This window comes from Anoplolepis gracilipes, chromosome 4 (assembly GCF_047496725.1).
Source record: "Anoplolepis gracilipes chromosome 4, ASM4749672v1, whole genome shotgun sequence".
NCBI classification, from domain to species: domain Eukaryota; kingdom Metazoa; phylum Arthropoda; class Insecta; order Hymenoptera; family Formicidae; genus Anoplolepis; species Anoplolepis gracilipes.
The window spans coordinates 13024265-13050107 of NC_132973.1; the positions used below are offsets into that span (position 1 = coordinate 13024265).

A 25843-nucleotide genomic window follows, 5' to 3' on the forward strand; every position below is an offset into this window, starting at 1 on the left:
TAGCATGGCACGAGTGGTTGGAAAGATTTGCATAGAAAAGAGCCAAAATACCGTAATTGTTATTAGGGAGAAAGGGAGAGCGAGGGTGGCTCGAATAGTTTGAATATGTGCATAATTTCCAAGTTTTTCTTTATCCTGGAAATTAAAATTTGATGTAACATCGACGTGTGCACTCGCCTTTTTGGACGAGAAAATTTTGCCATTTGCTCATAAGATATACAACTTATCGTTCATGACATTGCTAGAAATTCACCGCGCAAAACTCTCGCACAATTTCATTTTTCAGAAACTAGATTATCATAGATTTAATTCCCTCGCAATTTTACGATCTCGCCTGAAAATGATTAAAACGCGCGCTAGTCATTCTGGCGATTAGATGTTCTTAATACACGCGGATAATAATTTTCGCGTGTATGATGAAAAACTGCCGTGGTAGAATCCCCCAACGCCGATTTTGTGCGGATTATAAAATGGCCAACGAACTCGCGGCTTGTGAATATAAATAAAATATCCCCCCTAAGCCATACTGCATATGGTGCTTACGTAATGGCGAAGAGCATAAGAATAAAGAGGAATACGAATGTCGGACAACCCTGTGATGAGATAGCCTCCGGTCGTTCTCCGGTCTGACTGAAATCTTCAAGAAAACGCGCGTGCAGAGATGAAGACGAAGTATGTACGTAAGTTACGACGATGGAGTGGCATTTTAGGTCAGCAAACGACCTTTGCGTTATGACGTCTCGTATTTTCTCCGACAAGAAAATCCGCGCGATCGAGATCCCTTCACTCAGATAAGTCTTCTACACTAAAGTAATTAACTTTTAATTTTTTCAAACGAGAGAAAAGGGCAATGGTTTATCTTAAACTATGCTGCAAATATTTATATTCTATTATATAAATATAAGTGAAATAATAATTAATTTTAAAATAACATTTATAATAATCATATTTAAATAACACAGCATGAATTGTCGCATATATACTTTTAAATTTGATATGCTTGAGGGTTATGCGAATCGAATACCGCATCAATTTTACTTATCGTTCATATTACATGTTTTATTAATTTGACATGCGTTCAATTGAGCGCTCAAGATGAAAACATCATTTTATCCATATTTTATATATACGTCGATTTATTCATATTTATGATACGTCATATTTAGTTAATATAAAGAAAGCATATTGCATGATGTTTCATGACTCAAGTAATTCCAATTAATTTGATAGTGACTGCGATGGTGACCGGGATGATATTACTCAAGTTGTATTTATCGAGGTATAAATCGCACATCTCTAATGGAATTATTCTATCGCGTCATAGTGTACCAGTTTCAGCTAAACGTCAGCTCTGCACATCTTTTGCACTTCAAGTATCGCTTTACTGGTCAAACCATCGCTGTAACACGAATCCGTGGCCAATATCCTGCGATTGTTTTTCGAACCAGGAAGTCGAGTGTCGCGTTCCATCGCGTTTACCCTTCCTGTATTACGCTCGATATGGCGGCAGCCGGTTGTTGTTTATCGGCAATATTTTCGAGTAATGCGCGGGATGGATGACTAGGCTGTCTATACGAGAAGATCGATGTTACTTCTCAAGCGGAGGATTTCACTTGTATAGTATACATCCGCATACGCGGAGAATACATATTGTCAATCATGATTGAAAGCACATTCACTCGCGAGTGATTTTATTCATTTATAAAATAATATACTTTATTCATTTATAAAATAATACATATACTTTCCATCTTTGAAATAATCATTTTAAATAAATACATAGTTGATCTGTTGTATTTTTTAAACTTGCAATATTTTTCTTGGTGCTTACAATTCAATCAACTGTCGACTATACAAAAAATACATTTTTGAACGTAGTTAAATTTACAATATTTATATTGCGTATCTACGAAAAATAAATGTACTCTCAGAAATTAATTCTTGCAATCTTTCAATTCTTTTATCGTATTTTATTTACACAGCTTGTTGAAATTTTCAGCGGTTCTGAAAAACAGAACGATATTTATCAACCCGTATGTGCGCGTTCTGACTCGCAATTCCGATCGAAAGTGACACTCTGTGAAATGATGCTTTTCGAATGTGCGTCCATATCCAGCTGGTCCATCATCGATCGATTCCCTGGCGTATTTTATATCCGAATGATTTGACGCTCGTGTTCACGCTTCGGCAGTGCAAGACGGAGTTCGTTCCGCGAACAACACTAATGTACCACGTTCACAGCACCACTTCATTAGCATCAAATCCAATTGACACGTAGCAGGTGTCTACTTGACAAAGCTTCTAGCAATTTCCCTGACTTCTCTAAATAGAGCCTACAAAGTGCTCTATTTCAATACATACAAGTTGTCTAAAGTCTCGTAAATTTACGCTGTGTTTCTCAAGACATGCAGGCAGTCTATAAAGTGTGCATTCCTTTATTACTTTTGATATTATGACGAAGATTTATATCCAGACAAACTTAATATTTGTATAAAATATATCTCATTTCGATAAAATTAAAAATAAAATATTTAAACTAATTTAAAAATAAATGTTATAATTATTAAATTTAAGATAGTTATTTTCTGAATTTTTTCACCTTTTTTTAAAAAAGTATTACCATTTTCAATATGCGATAAAACGTGCAACTAGTATATAAGTATATAGAAAGCACATTTAGCATTCAGAATTTCAACGCCAATCGAGAAATTCTAGTTATATCGAAAGCTTAAACGAGACGAAGCGATCGAGTCAGCAGAACGAAGTGAAGTGCTTATATGCTGTGTAAGTAGCTTCGCGATAGACGTAGCTTCGGAGATTGACTCACAAAAGCCGAAGAAAATTGGGTGTCAATCATCACAGTCTACAAAAGAGGCATTTTGTCAAGCGTCAATCGTCCAAAGACGTCTATTTATGCAATGGAAAAAAATTATGTCAATCGAACGCCCTTCTCACATATAGTTTATTTTCAAGTATGTATTTTATATATCTTATTCCTTAAACTACTTTCATAAAGATTGCTTTTTACATATTAATTCAGATTTTTATAAATAGATATCTTCAGAAATGTATGCATGTTTTAATTAAAAAATTTAAAATAAAAAGATTTAATTATAATGGGAGAATTAAAACGTTGTCAGACACATTTTAAGAATAAAATTTGTATTTCTTATAATTTTAAAGTATTTATAATAGTTTAGTGAATTAATAATTTAGTGATTATAATAGTTACTTTAGTAATATATATTCTATAAATATAAATGTATGTAAACACACACACATACAGCCATGTCCAAAAGTATTAAATATCCTTAATTTTTTCTTATTTTTTAGTATGTAAATACTGAAAAATGCTGAAAAAAATAAAATAAATTTTAAAAACTATCGATAGCATATTAAAGCTGAAACTTCAAGCTTCAAAATGCTTTTTTTTAAACTTTTCTACTATGATTTTCCGTCGAATATCGAAAACAGTTCTAAAAAATACAAGTTTAGCTTCAATTATGTAATTCAGCCAAAAAAAATCGTAGGAAAGTTTTAAAAAAAGGATTTTGTAGATAGAATATTATAGTTTATGAAACTTGACTTAAATTTTTCGAAAGAAATTTTTTATTGAGCTACAGAATGTTAAAAATACAAAAATTATTAGGCACCCCATATTAACATATGTCTAAGAAATAATAAATTAGTTTTTTATTTCATTGATTTCTAAATTAATTTATTAATAAAGTTTTTAACAGATTTTATTGTATTTATTTTTACCTATATATTAAAAATTTTTTTAAATATAAGAATGCCTAATAATTTTTATACTTTGGCACTTTGCAGCTTGATAAAAAATTTCTCTCAAAAAATTTAAATCAAGTTCCATAAACTATAATATTTTACCTACAAAATGCTTTTTTTTTAAACTTTTCTACGATTTTTTTGACCGAACTAAATATATGCTAATAAAAGCATATTTTTCAGAAAAGTTGTCGATACTCGCGAAAAATCATCGTAGGAAAGTTTAAAAAAAACATTTTAAAGTTTAAAGTTTCAGCTTTAATGTGCTATTGAAAGTTTTTAAAAATTGTTTTATTTTTTTCAATATTTTAGTATTTACATACTAAGAAATAAGAAAAAATTAAAGATGTCTAATATTTTTGGACATGGCTGTATATTTTACAAGTAAAATAAAATAAAAAATATTAGGCACCTACATATACTTTAGTAATATTATTTTATTTTTCCATCAGCCACTAGAGTCTATTAATGTCTAATTTAAAATAAATTAGCAAGATACATATATCTTACGTTGATATTAAAAATTTTAAACAGTTGTAACAAATAGATTTTTATTTAAATTTTAACGAAAAGTTGCAAAAGTCGAAATACTCATTATATTCTGTGAAATTTTTTATATGCAAAGGTATATACTGATAATATGACAGTTTTACCATCGTTAAAATACACGACGCGTATTTTCTTTCGCTTGAATTCTCAGAGAGATATTCAATTTCTGATTGAAATTTATGAAGGATGTTTATATTGCGAACAGTGATACAAATTGCAATGTTCGCCTGGCCACGTCGCTAAAGTGCTAGTTATCACAAGCCCGTTGGATCAAATAGATCTCAAGCCTGGGTCGACTTTCCTCCAAGATATCGCACGAGATACAGCCGGATTATACAAGTTTTCAACTCCACTTCTACGTTTTCTTTACGAGCGAGTACTCCAAGGAGCAGCATACTTCTTTCCTACTATATGTATACTAAGGATGGGTAGCTCTCGGTTTTAGAGCTTCCTTATCCGCGATCACTACATTTCATGTACAATCGAGTGAGATAAAACTGCAAGTGTATCTATTTTACATGATTATTTTTTTTTACAACACGTACAAGAAAAGAACAACACTATTATTGGCCAAAGTACATGAGGATATTATACTTTCTCCGAAAGTAATGTAATGTTTGCAAGACTAAATTCTCGATGACGATTTAACGCGCGTTCAGTGATAAATGAATGCGATTGAACTCTTGCGTGCACCAATATTATTTCTCTAGAAGCTCGTCTATTCGTTCGCTCTCAAAGATGCGTGGATAGCGAATGAGCCGTAGCTTTGTACTGAAAACAAATCGAGGCTTCTCTTACAGATAGGTTATCTGTAAAAAAGAGTTCACGTACCGTTAACCACCGCCTGTTAAGTGCCGGACGACTACGACCGGTATCGCGTTTTGTATTCTGTATGATTAACGTGCAAGTATGCGGGTGCTTCGCTTATCCTGGGCTAACAAATGCCCATATATTTTCCGCAACGTCACCGCTCTTTGTGATTAATGCGGGCTATTAATTGCAGCCGCGCCTTGAAAATCGGACGGATTTATATTTCGCAAGGTATGCTCCTACCTCTTCCCGTACATGAGGTACAAAACGTATAAGTCTTGAGTTTACGTATGCGATCGCATAGATAACCGGACTAATGCTTCATTAGAGACTAATAAATTAATATCATAAACTATTGTTCGCGTAAATCAGTATAAAGTTTCTAAATAAATAATAAAATTAAAATCAATTTAATTATTATAATGTCATATATATTCGACGATTTGTTTCTTGCGAGAAATAGTGAAAATATATAAATATTATTTCGATAAACTTTAACCCAAAATATAACGTATTGTGTGTGTAAAACCGATAATTCGTTATCATTATTTATAATTTGAAAATACATATACATATGTATAAAAATTAATTTATATAAATATATTAAAAATATATTATATATCTTATATATAAATTATATTTATGTAGATATTATATCCACATTATTAAATATATCAATTTAAAACAATATAATAAAATTGAATCTCTCTAATTGTTGCGATGCAAAATTTGTTCAATATAAGATTCATATAAAATTTTATTTGAACGAAAGTTTTTCCGTGAATCAGCAATCAGTGCACAATGACAATTGTATTGAGTATCAACATATAAATTATTCTCGCGTACTTTCGTATGATATTAGATTTTTATTCGTAAAAAGTTACAATGAAATTGTATGAACATGTCGGAAACTGGCCATGTAAATGTAGAAGAAGTTTTACGCAGTAACTTTCCAAAAAATCTCATTTGATCAAAGTTTCGCACTTGAAACTTTCCTACATATAATACAATGAAAAATTTTGCGTCGACGAATATTGACGGACAAGCGATGTCATTAAAATGTTTATTAATCTAACAATTTGTGTGAAAGGGCAAATATGTATTTGCCTCTTATTTAAATAAAAATTTTGTTCACTCAAAACTAAGTTCAAGATATCTCAAACCAATTAATGAAATGAGTGTGGATCGTAATTTGATCATTTCTAAATGAGATAACGTGATTTTAATTAATCCAATATTTATATTTAAAAAATAAATTTGCAATTAATATTATTAGTGATTATTACAAGCAACTAATACAGTGTCATGATCTCAAATAAATATGACGTACATACATGTCTGTTAAGAACTATAATGGTAATTTGCATATTTCATTAATAAAAATAAAATATGCACTATATCAAGTAACACTACAGCTATTGTTTTGACAGTATTCAATCGAAAATTAGGGACAAACGATAAATCCATTTATTTATATGAATATGTATGTTTTAGACGCGAGAAATAGTATATATCCACTATTATATATTATATATTTATCCATCGAGTTACAATAGCAAAGCCTGTTAACGTACTTTGTGCATCGCACGTCAAACGTGACGAATTGACAATTGCCAGGCCATTTAGAGATAGTCGAAAACAGAGATGAGAACTAAGAGGGATTGAGACCGCGATAGTGACAGAGGGTAGATTGCGGCGTGCGGCACAAACAGGAATTAACCTCAACAATTATGCGGCCCTTTGCGGCCGGCAAGGTCAATATCACTCCCTTACTCCCTCGTCTCCGCTCATCCATAAGCTGGCATTATCGTTTGGTTGATCCACCAAAGTACATGGACTGCTAGGTGTGTTAAGATGATCGATCTCGCATATTCTAGGAGTAACGTAATCCCGTTTGCTCGCATATATTAGCACATTTCCAGAGACTGCAGTCGATTTCGATTCATCTCGTTTAACAAAGAAAATATACGATGATTTATGTGAACTGATTATAACGCATTGAATAGAGCATCGCTATTTATCATCAACTATAATTAAATATAAGTAACAAGCAACTCACACAGTTATTTTAATCTTAATAAAAGTGATAATAATTCTCAATAATAGAGCAGTTGAAACTCAAGATCAATTCTATTTTCATTACCTTACTTTGTGTTAAATTAAATTATTAAAAAATTGCGTATTTTTTTTTTAAATATTTTGTAAAATATATTTATAAGAAGCGCAGCATGTTTGGCATACTGTTGGTAATTTAGAATATCCCGCGATTGATGTTTTTATAGTACTATTTATCAGCAAATATATAAATTAGATAGAAATTTATATAATAAAATATCTAAAAATCCCGAGAGTCGAGAGTTATTTTATTATGGTTGAAAGTTTATAAAAGTTTGAAAAAATCAAAACTTTTTTGCTAACAAAAGTATTAAATCTCTTATTATTGTTTTAATATTAAGTAGTTTTATAATTTTTATAATTAATAATTACATATGATTTAGAATACAGTATTCCAAAATATAATGATTCTTTTGTCTATCAAAACATCTGTTTTGAATTTCATTCAGAGAACACAAATTTGATTCCAGGATTATAAAATAAAACTAGTATTTTAACTCCAAATATACTGTACTTCCTATACACTATGTACATTATGTACAAGCCTAACCTGTATGTGTATATGTATAATTTCCTCCGGAAACCGAATATACGTTATTATAATACTCAATTAACAACCAAACTGCTGCAAATCCATGTTAATTTTACTACGTTTACTGACGTAACATGCAAAGTACCATTATATGCGAGTCGACTTACTCAACTGATGCATTTGTATATGCGAACCAACGCGGAAACTTGACGCAACGGTGCGTCAAGACATTCTGCTTATTGTGCCGTATATATTTCTTCCCGACCCTCGGGTACCACAAATGTTTGTCTCCATCAGGCAAGCCAGGGATCGTTTATACAGCTGGGTACATGGTATGTTAGATAACGTCGCTGAAATAAATGTCACTAGTGAATCTGTTGTGGTGTGAACATTTCAGGCTATACTCACAACGGTGTTTGTCGCGTCTATGTGCTTATTCATCTTTTATTTCACAGCATTAAATATAAACTCTCGGAGAATTACACATATGCATAATCTCCTAGATTTCGCGGTTTATTCTTTAATTTTTATTTAGAGTTAGTTTTTATTTTAATTTGAGTCACCTCTATGTATTTTTCTTCTTCAAATCCTTTTAATGTTTGATAAAATAATAAATACTACAAGCGAAATTTAATTTAGATTTATTAAAAAATATAAAAATTAATTATGATTGGTTTGCGATGTCTCTTATTAGGATTTTATGAGTAATCGTACGAGGCGTTTCCATAAATCTATCACAATATTATCCATACTATATAAATTTATAGTTATATCCATTTAATCTCTTTAATCTATTAACTTTCCTTTCATATATGGATATTGTTTATAATGAATATTACTCGCTTCATAACAAATATTCCGCATTCACCAATTTATATTCGCAACAGCCGTTACCCACAGCTTAAATAAGAGATCGACCGTCAGTCTGACGGCTACGGCGGTTAGTGGCTAACAACTTGATTGTTAAACGGTTCACGTTGCACAAGATTAATTGCTGCAATCCGACAGCGACGATTAATCGTCACAATTTGCCTGAAATTTTCGAGAGCGCAATACGGAGGCGATTTGTACGTGAACAGCAACTCAGAATATTGAATATTGAATTGCTATCATCGTAATTTATCTGTGTAATTCTTCTGTGCCTTTTTCTCCCATTTGATGATATATGCCATGATAAGCTAACTGTTTGCTCACATGTTGTTGAATAAAATTAGCGTAAACCTAAATTTACACGAATTATTCATACTTTTATTTTAATATAAAAGATTTAAGTTGATTTTTGTCAAAAATTTATTTCATGTTTTTCTTTCCAAGCTTTAATTGAATCATATCGATTAATTCGACACATAAAAAAATTTAATTCAACTTATTATATATCTTTCAAATCTTTTTTATATTTTTCTTTTTTTTACTAGTTATATCTAATGATATATACATATAACGAGTTATACATTAATAACGATCCACAATTTTCAATCGTGAAATGCTTTGAGCTCTAATGATATTATCTTCAACGAGATACATTGAAGGGTTAATTATTTCTATCCGAAAGCTTGATGTTTCCGTTTGATGAAAATAAAATAATTAAATTTGAGCAGTATTATTGATTGTAAAATTCGTATATTAATGTGCAATAATTAAGCATTTCATTATAAATTATACATATTTGATAAATATAAATTGCATAAAAGGTTATACTTTATCGATTTTATTGCTAGTTAGGTATATGTTGTAGGAGAAGTTGTTCTGAGTAATTCCCCGCAAAAAATTAAGTGAGGAACGGCATTGGTTTAGGGGATGTAATAAATACCGTCCTTCACTTGATTTTTACGGGAAATTACTCGGAACAACCTTTCCTACAACATATTTAAGTGGCGATAAAATCGCTGAGGTGTAATCTTTTATGCATATTTATCTTATATTTAATGTGAGAAAGTTTCTGTATATATTGAATGCACAGGCGTGCTTCATTTTGCAGTGTACGTAGGATGTTCTTTAATAAACGTATTTGTATATTTAATCTAGGGATATTCCGAGCTCTAAACTGGAATAACATTATGAATTGACCATGATATTTTCTTATCCTAAATATTATACAGCACTAATGTTTGTTTGTGTTACATTTCTCTCGGCAAACATAATGAGTGCTAATTATTATCTTTCTTGTTTGCTTACCACAATACTCTCCAATAAAATAAACTCTATTTACATCTTTCTAACATCTAATTGCTAAAGTTGTGTAAATTAGATGCTTGGGATTATTTCAAAGTTATTTTTATTATAGCCCGTACAAATTAATTATGCAAATGTAATATAAAAATCTACTTCTATAAAAAAATATTAAAAATAAAATTTTATAGTAAAAAGTTTTGCAACTGAAAGGAAAAGTTTCTTACAATACGTATTAAAAAAAGAAAGTACAATATTATAATTAATAATTATTATTAATTTTATTATTATAATATTATATCGTACAATATATATACATATATATATATATATATATATATATATATATATATTTTACGTAATAATAAAATTACATAATAAAAAAATTAATATTTTACAAATTAATTAAAATTTAATATTTTGAATATAAGGCTCTTAATATTTACAAATTTGATAGTTGTTTGTTTTTAATTAAAATTACCATCAAAAACATTAATATCACATCAATATCATGATTCATGATATTATATTTTATATATATTAATATTTAATATTTTTCTTAAAACAAGTTTATGTACTTTAATATTTTAAAGTCACTCACTATCGTTTTATAATTTGGTAATAGAAGAATGAAAATATCAAACGTTTTAAGATACATAAGATTTTCTCTATCTTGTTTAAAATCACAGAAATATCGACTATTGTTATTCTAAGATATCGATAAAATTTTCTCAATAAAGTACATATGTACGTGCGCAAGATGTCTCGTGGTTGAACTATAACAAGAGTTAAAAAATGACTAAATTATCAAGAATTGACGCTTGACAAAAACAAGCTATGATGGATAAGACACAATGTCCTAGTATTTTAATATTCTTTCATATTCTGATTCTGTGACGGATGCATATTTCACCTCAGGCCGGCATGAATCACGTATCGCTTTTCAACGTTGAGCATATCCATCTTACGATAACATATTCCGGCGATATGGAGATTTTTCATGCAAAACATCCCCTCGAATGTTCGTTATACGTTTCCACGCAACCGTCTTCGGGATCATGATACCGGAGGAATACACATCCAAATAAAGATTGGGATGCAAATGAACTATTGCAGGATGTAATGCTATTAATAATATGTGCGTTTTGAAAGACATATTTGTCCACCGCTCTCGCGTTCACTCGCAGCGTAAGAAATATAATCAATTTATCATCCCTCTTAGAAAGTTGATATATTAGACTAGATTACCAAAATATTTTTAAATAAAATTCAAAATAATGACAAGAGAAAATATGTTATTATTATGTAAATATAATATATTGAATCATATTGAATCACAATCGAAAACATATCGAAAACACAATAACATTATGTGGTTTTAAATTAAAATGTTTTGAGAGAGAAAGAGAGAGAGAGAGAGAGAGAGAGAGAGAGAGAGAGAGAGAGAGAGACATAAGAGAATGTAGTGTTTGGAAATTGTAATGTTTCTACAATTATGATATATATATATATTATTGATTATTATAATTCAGATATACCGTTCTGGTATGTAATATACATGATAATTATCTAATAAGTAATTATTTATGTAGCGAATATATTAGATATACATATTTATTTATTATTTAAAATGTCAAATTAATATCGATATTGCAATATTAAACAGTTATATTGTATTTCTCTCTCTCTCTCTCTTTCTCTCTCTCCTCCCCCCTTTTCTCTCTCTCACTCACGCACTCACTCACTCACTCACTCCCTCACACATACATAAAGACACACACTTTAATTACATTACTTAATAACTTAATATTCTATAAAATAATTGTGTGTTAATTTTTATATTTAGATCTTTTATTTTTATTTAATTTTTTTAATTTATATATTTTTTATATTTATGTAGTTATGTAGTTATGTAGTATATTTATAGTTTATATTTTATGTATTTTTTATATTTATATATTTTAATAATTTTAATAATAATTGTTAGTTATGTTAAATATAACAAATTAATAACAAATTAAATATTCATGTATTAGGTAGGCTAAATATTTTTTTTTCAAAAAAATAACAAAATCAGTAATCTTAAAGATATCTTTTCTTCAATCAAAAAGCGGAATCGCCTATTCAAACCTTTTCGTTAGATTTTTCAAGTGAAACTTTATAACGCGTTCGAATCTTAAATATCTCGTCTCGCATGTGTTACATTCGTAATGTTACATATCCAAATTGTTGGTCAAAGTGCAAGTCAGTAGTGAAAGCATTTGATATTGCCGACATATATTGCAATAACTGCGAGCGATGATATAGTTATATCTCTTACACAAAAGAGAGACATCCTAGGTTTATTATACTTTCCATTATCCATGAAAATAGTTTTTGAGTTATAAAATGAAAAACATTAGCTTTTGGGAGCGTAAAATATATTGTATAACAAAAGTTCGTGTTTGCTAGAATTCATTTCAAGTAAAATTTATATGTGCGGAAAATACTGCGTTAGAAACTACGACGTTATAGTAAGATATGGCGTTTAATTAATTTTTCACTACATACACGAACATATCGATTTCGAATTATCTAACATTGCCGTAAATGAAAGTTAACAACATTATTTAAAGAAAAAGCTCATTTTCCAGAATGGAAAACTTGATCTTCTGCTTAATCTGGTTATATACGCTGGAGGAATAAAGCAGCGGATAAAACGAGAGATATTGAACATCGTTGTTTTTCGCGCGAGCAAAAATCATAAAATGCATTTATTAATAGGAGCCGGTTTCACGGGTTGAGCGAGTCGCGCGGCTTTGCGTTGTTACATAGCTGGGATATGATGCGCGGGGTGGCAAGGGTTGAATGCAGCGGGATGGTGTAGTTTACTGCATGGGCGGAGGAATTCGAAACTACGTCATTGTTCGCAAGGGTTCTCAACTTGGTTGCGTTACATGTAGTTGCTTACAGCGGCGGTGCAGGATTCTGTGTTTTGTATCATAACTGTGTCATGATGTACCACGTGCATAAAACGCATAAGTCAGTTTTTGTCAAATTGTATTAAATCAAATTTTATTACTGCGCCAACAGAAATACATCGCACAAACAAGTTCTTCATTTTACTATGTTAATTGTATTTAAAATATTTAATAATTCAAAATTTACTATAAAACCAATTAATTTATATTATATTTATGTAAAATTTATATATTATTTTATTAAATTTTATTTAAAAAAGCCGATGAATTTTCTTCATTAAAAAAAAAGACCAATGATTGCAAATGCTTGATTGTTCTGAAATTGAGTTTATCATAATCAAATTATCGATAAAGTGTAATATTTTATTTTAAATGGCATGTGGAATTTATTCTTTACATTTTAAATGTCTGGGACTGTTTATATAAGATTTATTGTAAAATATTCATCGAAGAAATATTAATAATATTGAATAATTTTGCGCGCGGTATGTTTACTTGTGGTATGATATATCAAGTTATATTTATTTTTTAGTGCATAACTTTTTATGTAATCGGAAAAAAATTTACATTATTCATATTGACCTTTTTTATGATAGAAAAACAGGCTAAATAAATAAATAAATGTATATAACTTTTAGAGAGAGACGCAGAGTATTTTAGTTTATACTATCATTATAAGTTGAAGAAAATAAGTATTGTTATATGGTGTATTATGTACATTTATACTATTTTTCCATTTAATTTTTTAGATTGACTAATTGATTGCTTTATCACCAATCAAAAAGATTGATACAACATATATTAGCAGCAAAAGATTAATTTACAAAAAAAATTATTTTTAGCGACATTGACGTGCAACACTATGACAATTAATAAGATTACGTGATCTCGAGGGATTGTGATTTTTTTGCAAAATGACATAGAGGAGAATTTTTCATCTCTCCAATCTCAAATTATTTTGTGATCTCTTGTAATTCCATTGTGCTTAATTAATGTTTCATTAATAATTTTTTTGTGCAATGTGTACGCCTGCCTTTGTCTCTATCAAATCTCTCCCAACCTAATTCTGCTTTAACACTTTGAAACTGCGCCATTGTCCTCAGTGATTCTCAGCTCACACTTTTAGTTTGTTATTATTCAATATATCAGTTATTATCATTTTGCCTCGGTATTTTATTTTTATTTGATTTGTATTTTTATTTTCGTACACATATATTACGATTAGACCATTGTTTGACGCGAGCATATTTATAAATTTATGTGTTTTGTTTATATGTCATACATATATCATTTATTTATCATAGCAAGAATTTAAAAAAAGTTAATACTCAAATTATTCAACAAAAAATATTTAATTAAATTTGGCATCGAGATTTGATGATGATTATTTATTATAAATGATAAGTAGATTTATTCACTTTTTCGGAGAGCACTCATACATAAAGTTATAAACACGTGAACGCGCACACGTGTGTAAATAGCGACCTGCGTAGGACATCTTGCCCAGAAATGGTCAGGCACAGCTTAAAGCCATTATCGCGGTATACCTCGTCGTTCGCTCACGGTGACCATAACCGTCAACGGCAAACTCGGCGTATAACGGATGCGTGTCTGACGAGTGTGCATATATCTGCACATATTTGCAACTATCTGGAGCGATGTTACGCGAATTTCATTACGCGAACGCACGAATTACTCAGGTAGGCAGGTGTCAGATTGAAATGCACTGGTTGACCGAGTCGACCGACGAGCGAATCGCGACGATGATTGCTCTAGTTGATTATGGCCCTGTTATCATCTGAGATAAATTTCATAGATAAATGCGAACGATTCTATAAAGTTAGTATTTCATTTTCAGAACTCCGGTATTATTGATAGAATTCTGATTCTTCCTCAACAAGTTGTAGAATTCCCGATATGTTTTAAGGAGAAATCTACCGATGACATTGTATCCAAATTTCAGAAAATGTCAGATTGATAAACAAGCTTTTTAATTCGGGAAACATTGATATCCAAGAACTGAAAAATTGCTAAATCTCTAGAAGAAAATTTTTATCAATTTTATATTAATATTTGTCACATCTATGATAAGATATCTGTATACCTGACTTTTCAATTATTCCGGTGTTAATTAGATAAGCTCAGATAAAATACGACATACAATAGACATCAAATTAATTAATTAACGGCATAACTTCTAATCTTTATGAAATTCGCGTCTCAGAAAATCGCGAGAATTTCGTCCACGTGATGTTAGAACATCACGTGGCCGAAAACATAGATGTTCTCTAATTTATTTGTTTCGATAGAAGATGTATTATTCCAGCGAATCCTCACAGAACTTTGAATTCCTGAATCTTCAGAAGGCAGACAATAGAATCTCACGAATTTGCTTAAGAGAATGCAGCCGAAAAACGTCCGGCACCATTATGAGCGTATGCACGCAAACTTCGTGCATTTTTCTACTACCTATCCCGTTTTTGTTCTTTTCATCGACGATGTGAAGACATTACTATACGAATCTCCAAAAGAACAAAATACCGCAGCTTGAATATACAGATATACAAATAAAATAGAAAATCACATTTCCTTGAAAATCTGTTATCAGAGGTTTGTGAAAAATGCTATCTTGTATTAATCCCGAAACATTTTGAAAAATAATTTGTGATATATCTTAAATGTTTTTAAACATTTATAAACTCTTGATCTTTTGAACAAAATGATTATAAAGAAAATCAAGGATATCTGAATTTTATATGAAATCTTCGATTATAATTAGATCATGCTAAAAGCAACACTCACGATAATTGCAATCCAATAATATTTTATTTCTTTTCAGAAAAATAGTGTTGTTAATAGAAATAATTACAATATAATTAAATAAATCAGTTACATTCATAATGTAAAAGAAAAGGATTGTGAGAGTAAACTTTACTAACACTGAGTTTTTGCTCCTATTAAAGTTTTTGCACCCATTGTAAATAATTAGCTTTAAACTTGCAAAACTATCCATTCCTAGATATTAGTAGAAAAAGTGAGTTCGGTAAGACCGAAAAACGACGCAATAAGAAGAAATCTCGTAATGAAACAACTCATTTCGTTTGTATTTTATAAAAGTAAGCGCGAATTCGGATATATCGCGGTAGCTCCTACATAATTTACGCATTGGCTTTGTCCCAAGAAGCGGATTTTTAAGTCTTGAAAGTTAACCATAGTAATAAAGAAAAGAGTACGAGTGTTAAAATGCTAAGTAGAATAAAAAAATCCATCATTTAAGTTTGAGTTTCAAAAGAATCTTTATGAAAGGTTAAATTTACTAAATCTTTAGGCGATTTTATTACGTTGTAAAATTTATAAACATTATACAGTTAGTATTAGCTTTCGTACTATTATTGTAAATGAAATAATAAAATTAATACAGCTTTAATTATAAGTGAACAATTCGCTATTATTCATAGGAGAAACTTCTTCTATCTATCAAAATTAATATAATAAATTCATATCTATTCGTATATTTATATGTCAAATATGTGAAAGTAATATATGAAGAGATAGTTATATATACTAATATTGTATATATGTATGTATATACACATACAAAATATATATATATATATATATATATATATATATATATATATATACACACATAATATCTTATTAATCCTCTTTTCTCTAAGTAGGATAATAGAATTACCAGGTACGCCTACTATATACATATAGTGAGAGAGAGAGAGAGAATATATATATTCTTAGATTTTCTCAAAGATTAAATTAACTATTCAAGAAAAATGTTACGAAATAATATCCTATTAATCCTCTTTTTTCCAAATAAGATAAAAAAATTATCATAGAGTAGTCTTTGCACACTCTCTTCCTAATTATATATATATATATATAGAAAAAGAGGATTAATAGGATATTATTTCGTAACATTTTTCTTGAATAGTTAATTTAATCTTTGAGAAAATTTAAGAGTTAAAGTTAAAAATAAGAATTTGTCTTCTCAACTTTCCATCAGACATTCAACGAGTTATTGATATGATTTTATGAGCAATAAAGATCATGAGAGTAAAAAGGAAGATTTATTCTTTTTAATTTTCTACGCAATATTTCGCATGTACCGGTAATAAAACAGCGTATTCAAGACAGTGATGTTAAACTATTCAAATTCACATAATTCATAATTTTTAGAAGAATACTGCTGCTATTATAATCTATCTTGAATTAACTAGATGAAAATTAAGTAATCTGCTTACGAAACTGTGGATCTCTTTTAAAATTTCATTTGCAGAAGCTTTATTATTCCTTTGTATATCTAAATACCTTTGCTATTATCCCTCGGTAATTTAATATTCTTATCTCGGTTATTTTCTATTTAAAATTACATCATTTAACTAATCACTTCAATATCAGCTTAATTATTGTATTTTCTATTTTGTGACTTCGGTTATTGTTGAACTTCTTCAATCGATTCTCCGAGACTGAAGATAAAAAATTCAATCAAAATCTAATCTAGGTAGCTTGCAGCGCGCTATATTGATAGGCTAATGCACTTGCTAATTTGATAAAAGCTGTGACAATCAACAAGGGACTGTGGCAGGTGGAAATCAAGTCTACACTGTGGCAATCTATCTAACCGGTCATCGTTGCTATGATATCGATCATGCTGATGGATAATGTTGTTGATGTGCAATAGCTCAAACCTCAAGCGGGTTGATACGTTTGACGAAAAGACTATAACTGTTATTCGAGAAAAAAATAGATTTTCTTTGTGTATAAAGCTCAAAAAGTTTTCATATATTGCTTTATAAACTAATATTTAAGTGATAAGTTAGATGGTAATTTTTAATAGAAAACAAATGTGATAAAAATATTAAATTGCCAAGAAATAATAACAAACGTATATTTAAATATACAAAGAAATAATAAAGTTTCTTTAAATGAAACTTCAAAAATAAATAAAATTCATAAATTAAATCTCTTTATGATAAGCTGACTATTTCATCGACTATTATCGCTGGCAAATATGTATTCTGCCCATCAAAATTATTTTTATTTATATTGAACATTACAAAAACTGCAATCGCATCATGAAGTTTCTCTTTAAGAAACTTGAGAAAATTACGATATAATTCAAAAAAGAAAAACGAGTCTGTACACGAGGAGAGGGGGGAGGAATAAACTTTTACCTATTTTCAAACTTTTATATAATGGATAACTTTTACTCAAAACTTTTTCTGAAAACGCATGGTTTAAAGCTTATAGCACCTCGGCAAATACTTGAAAAAGTTTTAGGGAAAGCGAAGTTCATGAAAAGATATCAATGTCATCTGATATTTTGCCACTCTTTGCACATAATTTTCTTTCATCTTGAAATATATGTATATAGAAGATAAGTTAGAAAGTAGAAAAGTTAAAGAAAATTTTATTGTTTCAAGAGTTTCCGTAATTTTTTTTCTATACTATTTGCAAATGCTTTCTTTCTAAAGATGAAGTTTTTCGTAAAGAGAATAAATAATATTTAAACACCAGTGCCATGTACTAAATGCACAAGTGGAATTATCGTTACTCACGAAAGTGTAAATTGCAAAATTGATATTTGAACGATTAACTGCGAATGTAATACCGCGGATCAAAAGGCTTGTATGTTATGGAGATTTCTATAGAGCATCTCTGAACAGAGATTGCCGCAATACGAGGTGAGCAAATATTTGTTTGCACTCGCGGCTGCTGCGGAGCTGGAATTTTCAGGACGCGAGTACATTTGCGGGGGCAACTTGGTTACGTACTATCGGTCACGCGTGCGCGTGTTTGTGCCATGTACGTGTCAGTAGCTTACAGACTTTCAACGTGCCCTGTTGACAGGATCAACCGGCAGTGAAACCGGTACATTCGTTCTGTACAACCATTTTCAACCAGCAAAAAATATTTTTTATTCGCCGAATTCGATCAGTTTTCTCGTGAATTGGTGTATGCGCGAATTAATGTATGTAACGTTTGAGTAATACAACATTGTAAATAGTTGTCGAATAAATCTCATGCAAATGATTTGTTTCAATATGAAGAAAAAAAGAATATTTTACTTTGTATCAAATATCATTAATAATCTCATTAAAATATGAATTTTTACATATCTCTTTCATATCTTATAAATGTAATTTTAAAAAAACTGACTACGTAAAAATCTGAAATGTGATATTTTATTTTGATATAATTGCATCATCTCTTTTAATCATGAATATTTATAAGAGTAGACCATTATTTGAATAACAGAAAATAAACAAGTTTTAAAAGATAAAAAGGAATTATTGACTTCATACTATTCATATACATTTATAAGAATTAATGAATAATTAATTGAACCGTATATCAAATTCAAATTGATTAAAAGCAAAATTTTCACGTTAATACAAATTAATTTTACATTATGCAGAAGCTATTTATAGACTCGAAGTAATCGGGTATATATGCAAAATCATCAATTCATATTATTATTACGATTAAATTGATTGTTTATTAAATGAGCTGTTAAATTAATCATGGATAATAAAGCATTTCAATATTTCTAAATTCATCAATTTTTAGAAAATCTATCTGTTTTCAATTTAATAATATTTTACTGGTACGATGGTAAATACATATATTATGGTATATATATTTAATGACATTACATTGCACATTTTAATATAGAAGTGTGAAAATTGAGTGGAAAATACATTTTAGAGACGAAAATTTTGTTTATTATCATTGACCGACGCAGGTGCGTTTATAAAGAAGTAATGTACTTTCTAGGGCAATGAAGAGAAATAAAGTTTTGTAAAGTTTTAGCAGTCTCAAAAGTGCGATGCCCCAATATATAACATAGCTAGAAGTTTCTTCAGAAATTTGGCGGAAGCTTCCATCGCAAAATGTCTTGCATTCGCTGTCAAGAATTTAAAAGTACGAACATATCAATTTAGAAGTGATTTTTAGTAAACATTTTCTTCCAAACGTTTATATTTTATAAAAGTTTTATTAAACAAAATTTAATTAAAAATATAAACATTAAAAATATAATAACGAATTATTTTTTGTATATATATATATATATATATTTAAGTACACAATCTTGTAAAAAAACTATCAGATTATTACTATATAATAAAAAAATTTATTAAAATTTTAAAATTAAAAAAAAATTTTCTACCTGGCATTTATTTAATTTAAAAAAATACAGTATAATTTGATTTTAGTTCATAAATTTCTAAAAAAGCGGTAAGGATAAATATCTTCGATATTGAAGATACAGAATAATTAAACATTTAAAAATATGTCATAAACTTAAAATTGCACAATGCCAATCCGTCCAATGATCGACAAACGAGTTACTAAAACGTTATTTTCTTTTTATTGTTATGTAAATTTAAATGTTGTAATTATTATGGCAACGCGAACAATAAACGCGGAAACTTGTCTTTCAAATAAATCAAACTGAAAATATTTTCACATTACTTATGCAAGCAGTTTTTTTATAATTGCGGGTATTTTTAAGAAATTCAGGGAGAGAATAATATGTATATAAATTCTAAAGCTTATCCAATACGGTAACATTTATCGATTATTTTGTCCTTCCGTTTGTATGCATGGGACACCTTTGCTTTACAAGACGATCGCGTTAAATGCTGAAAAGATTCGCAAAGGCAGGTACTTCCAACATTCGCCACTTGCATAGCAAAATTACATTCAACTCTTTCGTGAAGAATTCTTTTACAATTCTTTGAAAAGGATATTTTCGAGAGAATACAATTATTTTTTTAAATCACATTTACGTGTTTTCGAAATAAATTCATAATCATGAATAATAATCTATATTTCTCATTGTTTACTAATTTATTTACATATTTAAATTTTCTAAATACATGTATGTATTGTTGATTGTGGTGGTGTGTTTGAGTTTCATTGATTATTATTGATAGAAAGCCAACCTTTTTTTATCGCAAAATTCTGATGTTCGAGTGTTGTTCGCGCGCTTATCAAATGCCAATGATGCCAATCGAAATACATTTACGAGAGGAGAACCGCAGAATTTCGAGTAAATCGTTCCCAAAAATATAATTGAGCGAGTTATCGGAAAGCACGCGAATAACTGATGCCCAATATATCATTGTTAAGTGTTGAGGTATTCAAATTAATAGTTTATAAGTGCGAACGCGCATAATGCGAAAATCAGTGCCAAACAATACAATTCTATTGTAATCTCGCGTCTCGTATGCCATGCCATATTATAAAAGGTTTTCGTACAAATATAGAAAATACATCGTTGGAGTTTTTATTTTTCATAGCGTAAAAACCTCCAGCTCTTCTATCGTTAGAGAATTTTTTCAATTAATAATGACTTCGTGTTTCTATTTTATGCAGTTTTTCTGGTACAATAATATCATCGTTAGAACAATCGAGAGACTTTTCGTACCTTTTCTCTAGATACTGTATATAAACAAACTTTTACTATCCTAAAACACATGAATTTAACAATGTTTTATACATAAGTATAACTTTATATCTTCTCTTAAATTCAGTCAGGAGTCCAAAAATTTGAACTGTGTAACACATTTATATGGAAGTCTAAAGTTTGTTTCACTTTTGAATTCGGTACGCGTAATGTATCGTTTTGCTTATTCGAAACTGGCGCACGTGTCTCAAGGATCGATTCCAACTTCCGTTTACGAAGGATTGTCGTAGCTGTTATGTTTCATTAAGGAAGTATAAACCTAGTATTAACCCGGTAATGGCATAATTAGTTCCGAGTAGTCCACATCAATTACCGATAATAGTGTCATCATTCAATATAATGGTATGCACTTGTTATATATTTTCTTTTAAATTTTTTCTTTCCTTTTTAAAAATATTTAAAAAAAGATAAAAATTTATATACAACTTTATTTATAAAACATTGTTAAATTCATCAGTTTGCAGGAATATCAAAGTTTATTCGTATTATATCTATAGAATATATGATCCAAAAAGAAATATAAATTCTTTTCATAGAAAAAGTTAAAATTTCAATGTATGATTAAAAATAAAAAATTTCTTTTTTACTTTCTAGAAACCTACATTTGCATTAAAACTATTTTCAGTAAACACATGAATAATTTAGATTTTTATTGTCAAAACTGAATTTTTTTATGCGATAAAATAATATTTTCTCTAATAATTTTCTGACAAAATACGAAATATTTAAATTAAAAATATTTGCAAAAGGTATCATTTATTTACATACATTCACATTCATGTGAATTTCAATGGATCAATCAATAAGAAAAAAATATTACATAAAATAAGAGCTTTTTTAGATATTTTACTGAACTTTTTTGTTATATGAATTTAAAATTCTTGAAAAAATTCTGCATTTAAGTATTAAAAAAAATAATTGCTCTTTCTCCCGAGTTGAAAGCAGAATCGTATAACTTCTTTCTACAAGTTCATCGAATACAATCAAGATAAAAAGAATGAAACTTCACAAAAACGCGCTTGATTTTACTATTCTGTCGATGTCGTTAAAACCAATGGCATCCTTTTGTTTTGTAAAGTACTTGCAAGTACATGTCTTGAAAAATCATAACAAAAATACAAAAAATAAATAAAAATCTAGCTTCGCCTCACGCATCAATACGAATTCAAAATAAGAAACGCGATCGATGTTATGGTCTATCGTGACTGCATAAATATTCTGAGAACCATGCAAGAATCGACTTTAAAATTTTTCTTGTCAGATTCATTCGAATGCACCGTAAAATGCATCGGGCGACCGATCAAATATGCATTTCGCGATCATTGTAGTAGTGCGCAATTCTCAATTCGCAACCCGCAAATGCGACAATAAAATATTCAGAATGACGTATCCGCAAATGTGTCTTTGTTAGTAAAATATTAAAACAAAATATATATATTTATAGAAGATAATATATTTTTCTAAAATAAGATATAAAATAAAATAGAAAACAAAATAAAAAATTTTGTATTAGTATTTTTTTATATCAATTACTTTTTCAATTTTTTATATTTTACATTAATTTTACATTTAAGTGTATAATAAAATACAATTTTATAAGGCATTTTCTGAAAATTATATATATATATATATATATAAAATAATCACACATGCAAGCATTTATACATATAATAACATTACTCACCGATCGATGTGTTACGTCGTTTTCCTCTCGTGTTTTTTATAATTTTATATTGTTTTTATTGTAATTTCGTAATTTTTCTTAATTAAAATATAATACTGATTACTAATATTTAAAACATTTAAAAAAGAAATATTTAAAGCATTTAAAAAAGAAAACTTTATGAAAAATAAATTTTAAAATTTTCCATAAAAAAAAGAAATAAAATAAAAAATATGTTACAGAAAATAATGCTAATTTTAAGGAAGATTTTTAATTTAATCAAAAACTCTCTTTCAATAATATATGAAAGATATGCGTAAATTTATGATTACCCTATATATATATACATATGTGAAAATCGAAGCAAAAATTCTCGAGCAAAAATTCCGGAGCATGCATTCGAGTCCAAGTTGAGAAGTCGCTCGAAAGCACGAAACATATTTCGCGACTGCGAATATTGAACCAGAGTCAGATCTATCTTCAGAGATGCATGCGAGCGAGATACACTTGGCGCCTTCATTCGTCTTCAATAATGACAACGACGACGGAATACTAGGCGCATGTCACAGCAGGCTCGCAACAATAACACCGAGTTGTCACGAACGAAATAAGCGCACGATTACACTTGCGACAATTTATACACGTACATATGTAATAAATAACATTACTCACCGATCGATGCGTCGCATCGTTGTCCTCTCGTTCGCTCCGGACGCAGCGTGCTTTTGGTCGTTCACGTGCATGCGGGTCCATCGAAGACACAAAGAGCAGATCTCGCGGATTAATAACGTAAGGCGATATCGCCCACGTCACTTATTACGGCACTACCGACACTTGTGACGACACTCGTCGTGATTAAATAACGCGAAACGCGACAACCACCTGTTCGTTGCTTTACACAGCCTCCGCCATTTGCCTTAGAGTCAAGTGATACGATGCCCGACACTGCAAATTTGAATACGTCGTTTCAACTTCACGCCACTCGCGAAGATGTGACGTAGTGTAATGACGTGGCAGTGACGCCACGAATGCGAGAACGTCCTGCGAAGGGACAGGCAACCTATTATGAGATATGTATCTAAATCGATTCGAAAGTTTATATCCGATACTCAATCAATTCATTAGAATCGCTTACTCAATAAATCTCTCGAGTCGAGAGGATTTCTCTCGTGTGTGCGATTTATTCTTGATGTGACGGAGAAGACGCGAGAGATACGTCTGTCGCGCTCGACATTCCGAAGAGTAATGCGAGACTGCTGACTGCTGTGTCGCGTGTCGCACAAGGTCACCGCGCGAGTCAAAACAGAGTTAGTACTCATCGCGAACTACGCTGTTTACAATATATGTCATCTTTGTTCACATATTGAAATATAATATTTTAGTGAAAACGAAATGTCTATAATGTTGCGTATTATCTTAAACAGTAATTTATATCTCTGAATATTGTGATAACCCTATAAGCGCATAATATTGTATAATATTTAAGGTATATTCTTAGAATATTATATCTTCTCAAAATATACCTTTAATATATCTTAAATATTATATAATATTATGCGCTTATAGGGAAAATACTCGGACAAAGACACACTCTTAACTTACTACATCGTTTTATTACGTAAAAGACATTTATATTTCGATAATATTTCGAGCACGAGAATGATGTATAATATATATGCATATACAATATTTGCGTATCTTTTGTCACATCGAGAACGCTGCGATTATATATATATTGTAAAAGCATAGCGGTGCGTACTTGCTCCGTTTTGACTCGCGCGCTGACCTTGCGTGACACAGTAGTCTCGCATTACTCTTCGGAATGTCGAGCGCGACGGACGTATCTCTCGCGTCTTCTCCGTCACGTCAAGAATAAATCGCACGAGAGAAATGTTCTCGAATCGAGAGATTTATTGAATGAGCGATTCGAATGACTTGTTTGAGTATCAGAAATGAATTTTCGAATCGGTTTGGATACACCTCTGATAATAGATTATCTGTTCCTTCGCAGTGCGTTGTCGCGTTATCAGGTCAGTGCGTTTGGCATCACTATCTTGTAGTAGCGTGAACGCCACCGATGGATGCAGACGAAAGGATCACGGGAGAGAAAGAGCTGCACACGTCGTCATATTAAACGGTATTTATATCTCTGAATATCGTGATGAAATACTCGGACAAAGAGAGAAAACTAAACATTATAAACGTGTTATAATAAATCTTTCGAATAATAATCTATAATATATCTATTCGAATAATATAATAAATTTTTTTCCAATATACGTATAGCTTCATTTAACGTTGCAAATGCTTTGAAATTTGCTGATCGATGAAAACGGGACAGAGATTTCTCTATTCTGATTGGTCAATCAAATATTTCGGAGCATTTGTAGCGAAATGTGCCATTTCACGTCGATACGCGGACACGAGCAGTCACGAATTCGAAATCGCGAAGGATCACTAGGTATAATTACTATCGGATATTTTATTTCGTTCAGGCGCGGCGTTCTCGATGTGACAAAAGACACAAATATTGTAATAATTACTCTCGTGCTCGACATTGCGCAGAACCGCGAGTATAAAAAAGATGGTACGTAGCCGTACAGCAAGGTCAGTGTCTAGCGTCACTCGCAGTAGCATAAATGTCACTGATGGATACGGACGAAGGAATTGCGCGGGAAAAAGAGCTGCACACATGTCATGATACATATTCGCGTGTGTGTATGTATTGGTATTAAAATTTCCATACATATCGAAATTCAATATCCTAC

General features: G+C 30.1%; 1 protein-coding gene across 12 annotated transcripts in view; it reads left to right on the top strand.

Annotated features, from left to right (window-relative positions):
• LOC140664565 (cyclic nucleotide-gated channel alpha-3) overlaps nt 1–25843 on the top strand; it is a 159601-nt gene that overhangs the window by 49757 nt on the left and 84001 nt on the right. Inside the window, exons 1-2 of one of the 12 annotated variants that reach the window (XM_072889760.1) lie at nt 24681–25012; nt 25087–25212. The exons of 7 other annotated variants lie outside the window; for them this stretch is intronic. In XM_072889760.1, coding sequence (XP_072745861.1) covers nt 25006–25012; nt 25087–25212 — 133 coding nt within the window. In that variant the 5' untranslated portion in view covers nt 24681–25005. Of the gene's footprint in view, nt 1–24680; nt 25213–25570; nt 25794–25843 lie in introns of those variants that run through there. 4 more of the 12 variants (XM_072889762.1, XM_072889763.1, XM_072889764.1 and 1 more) reach the window with 4 other exon arrangements.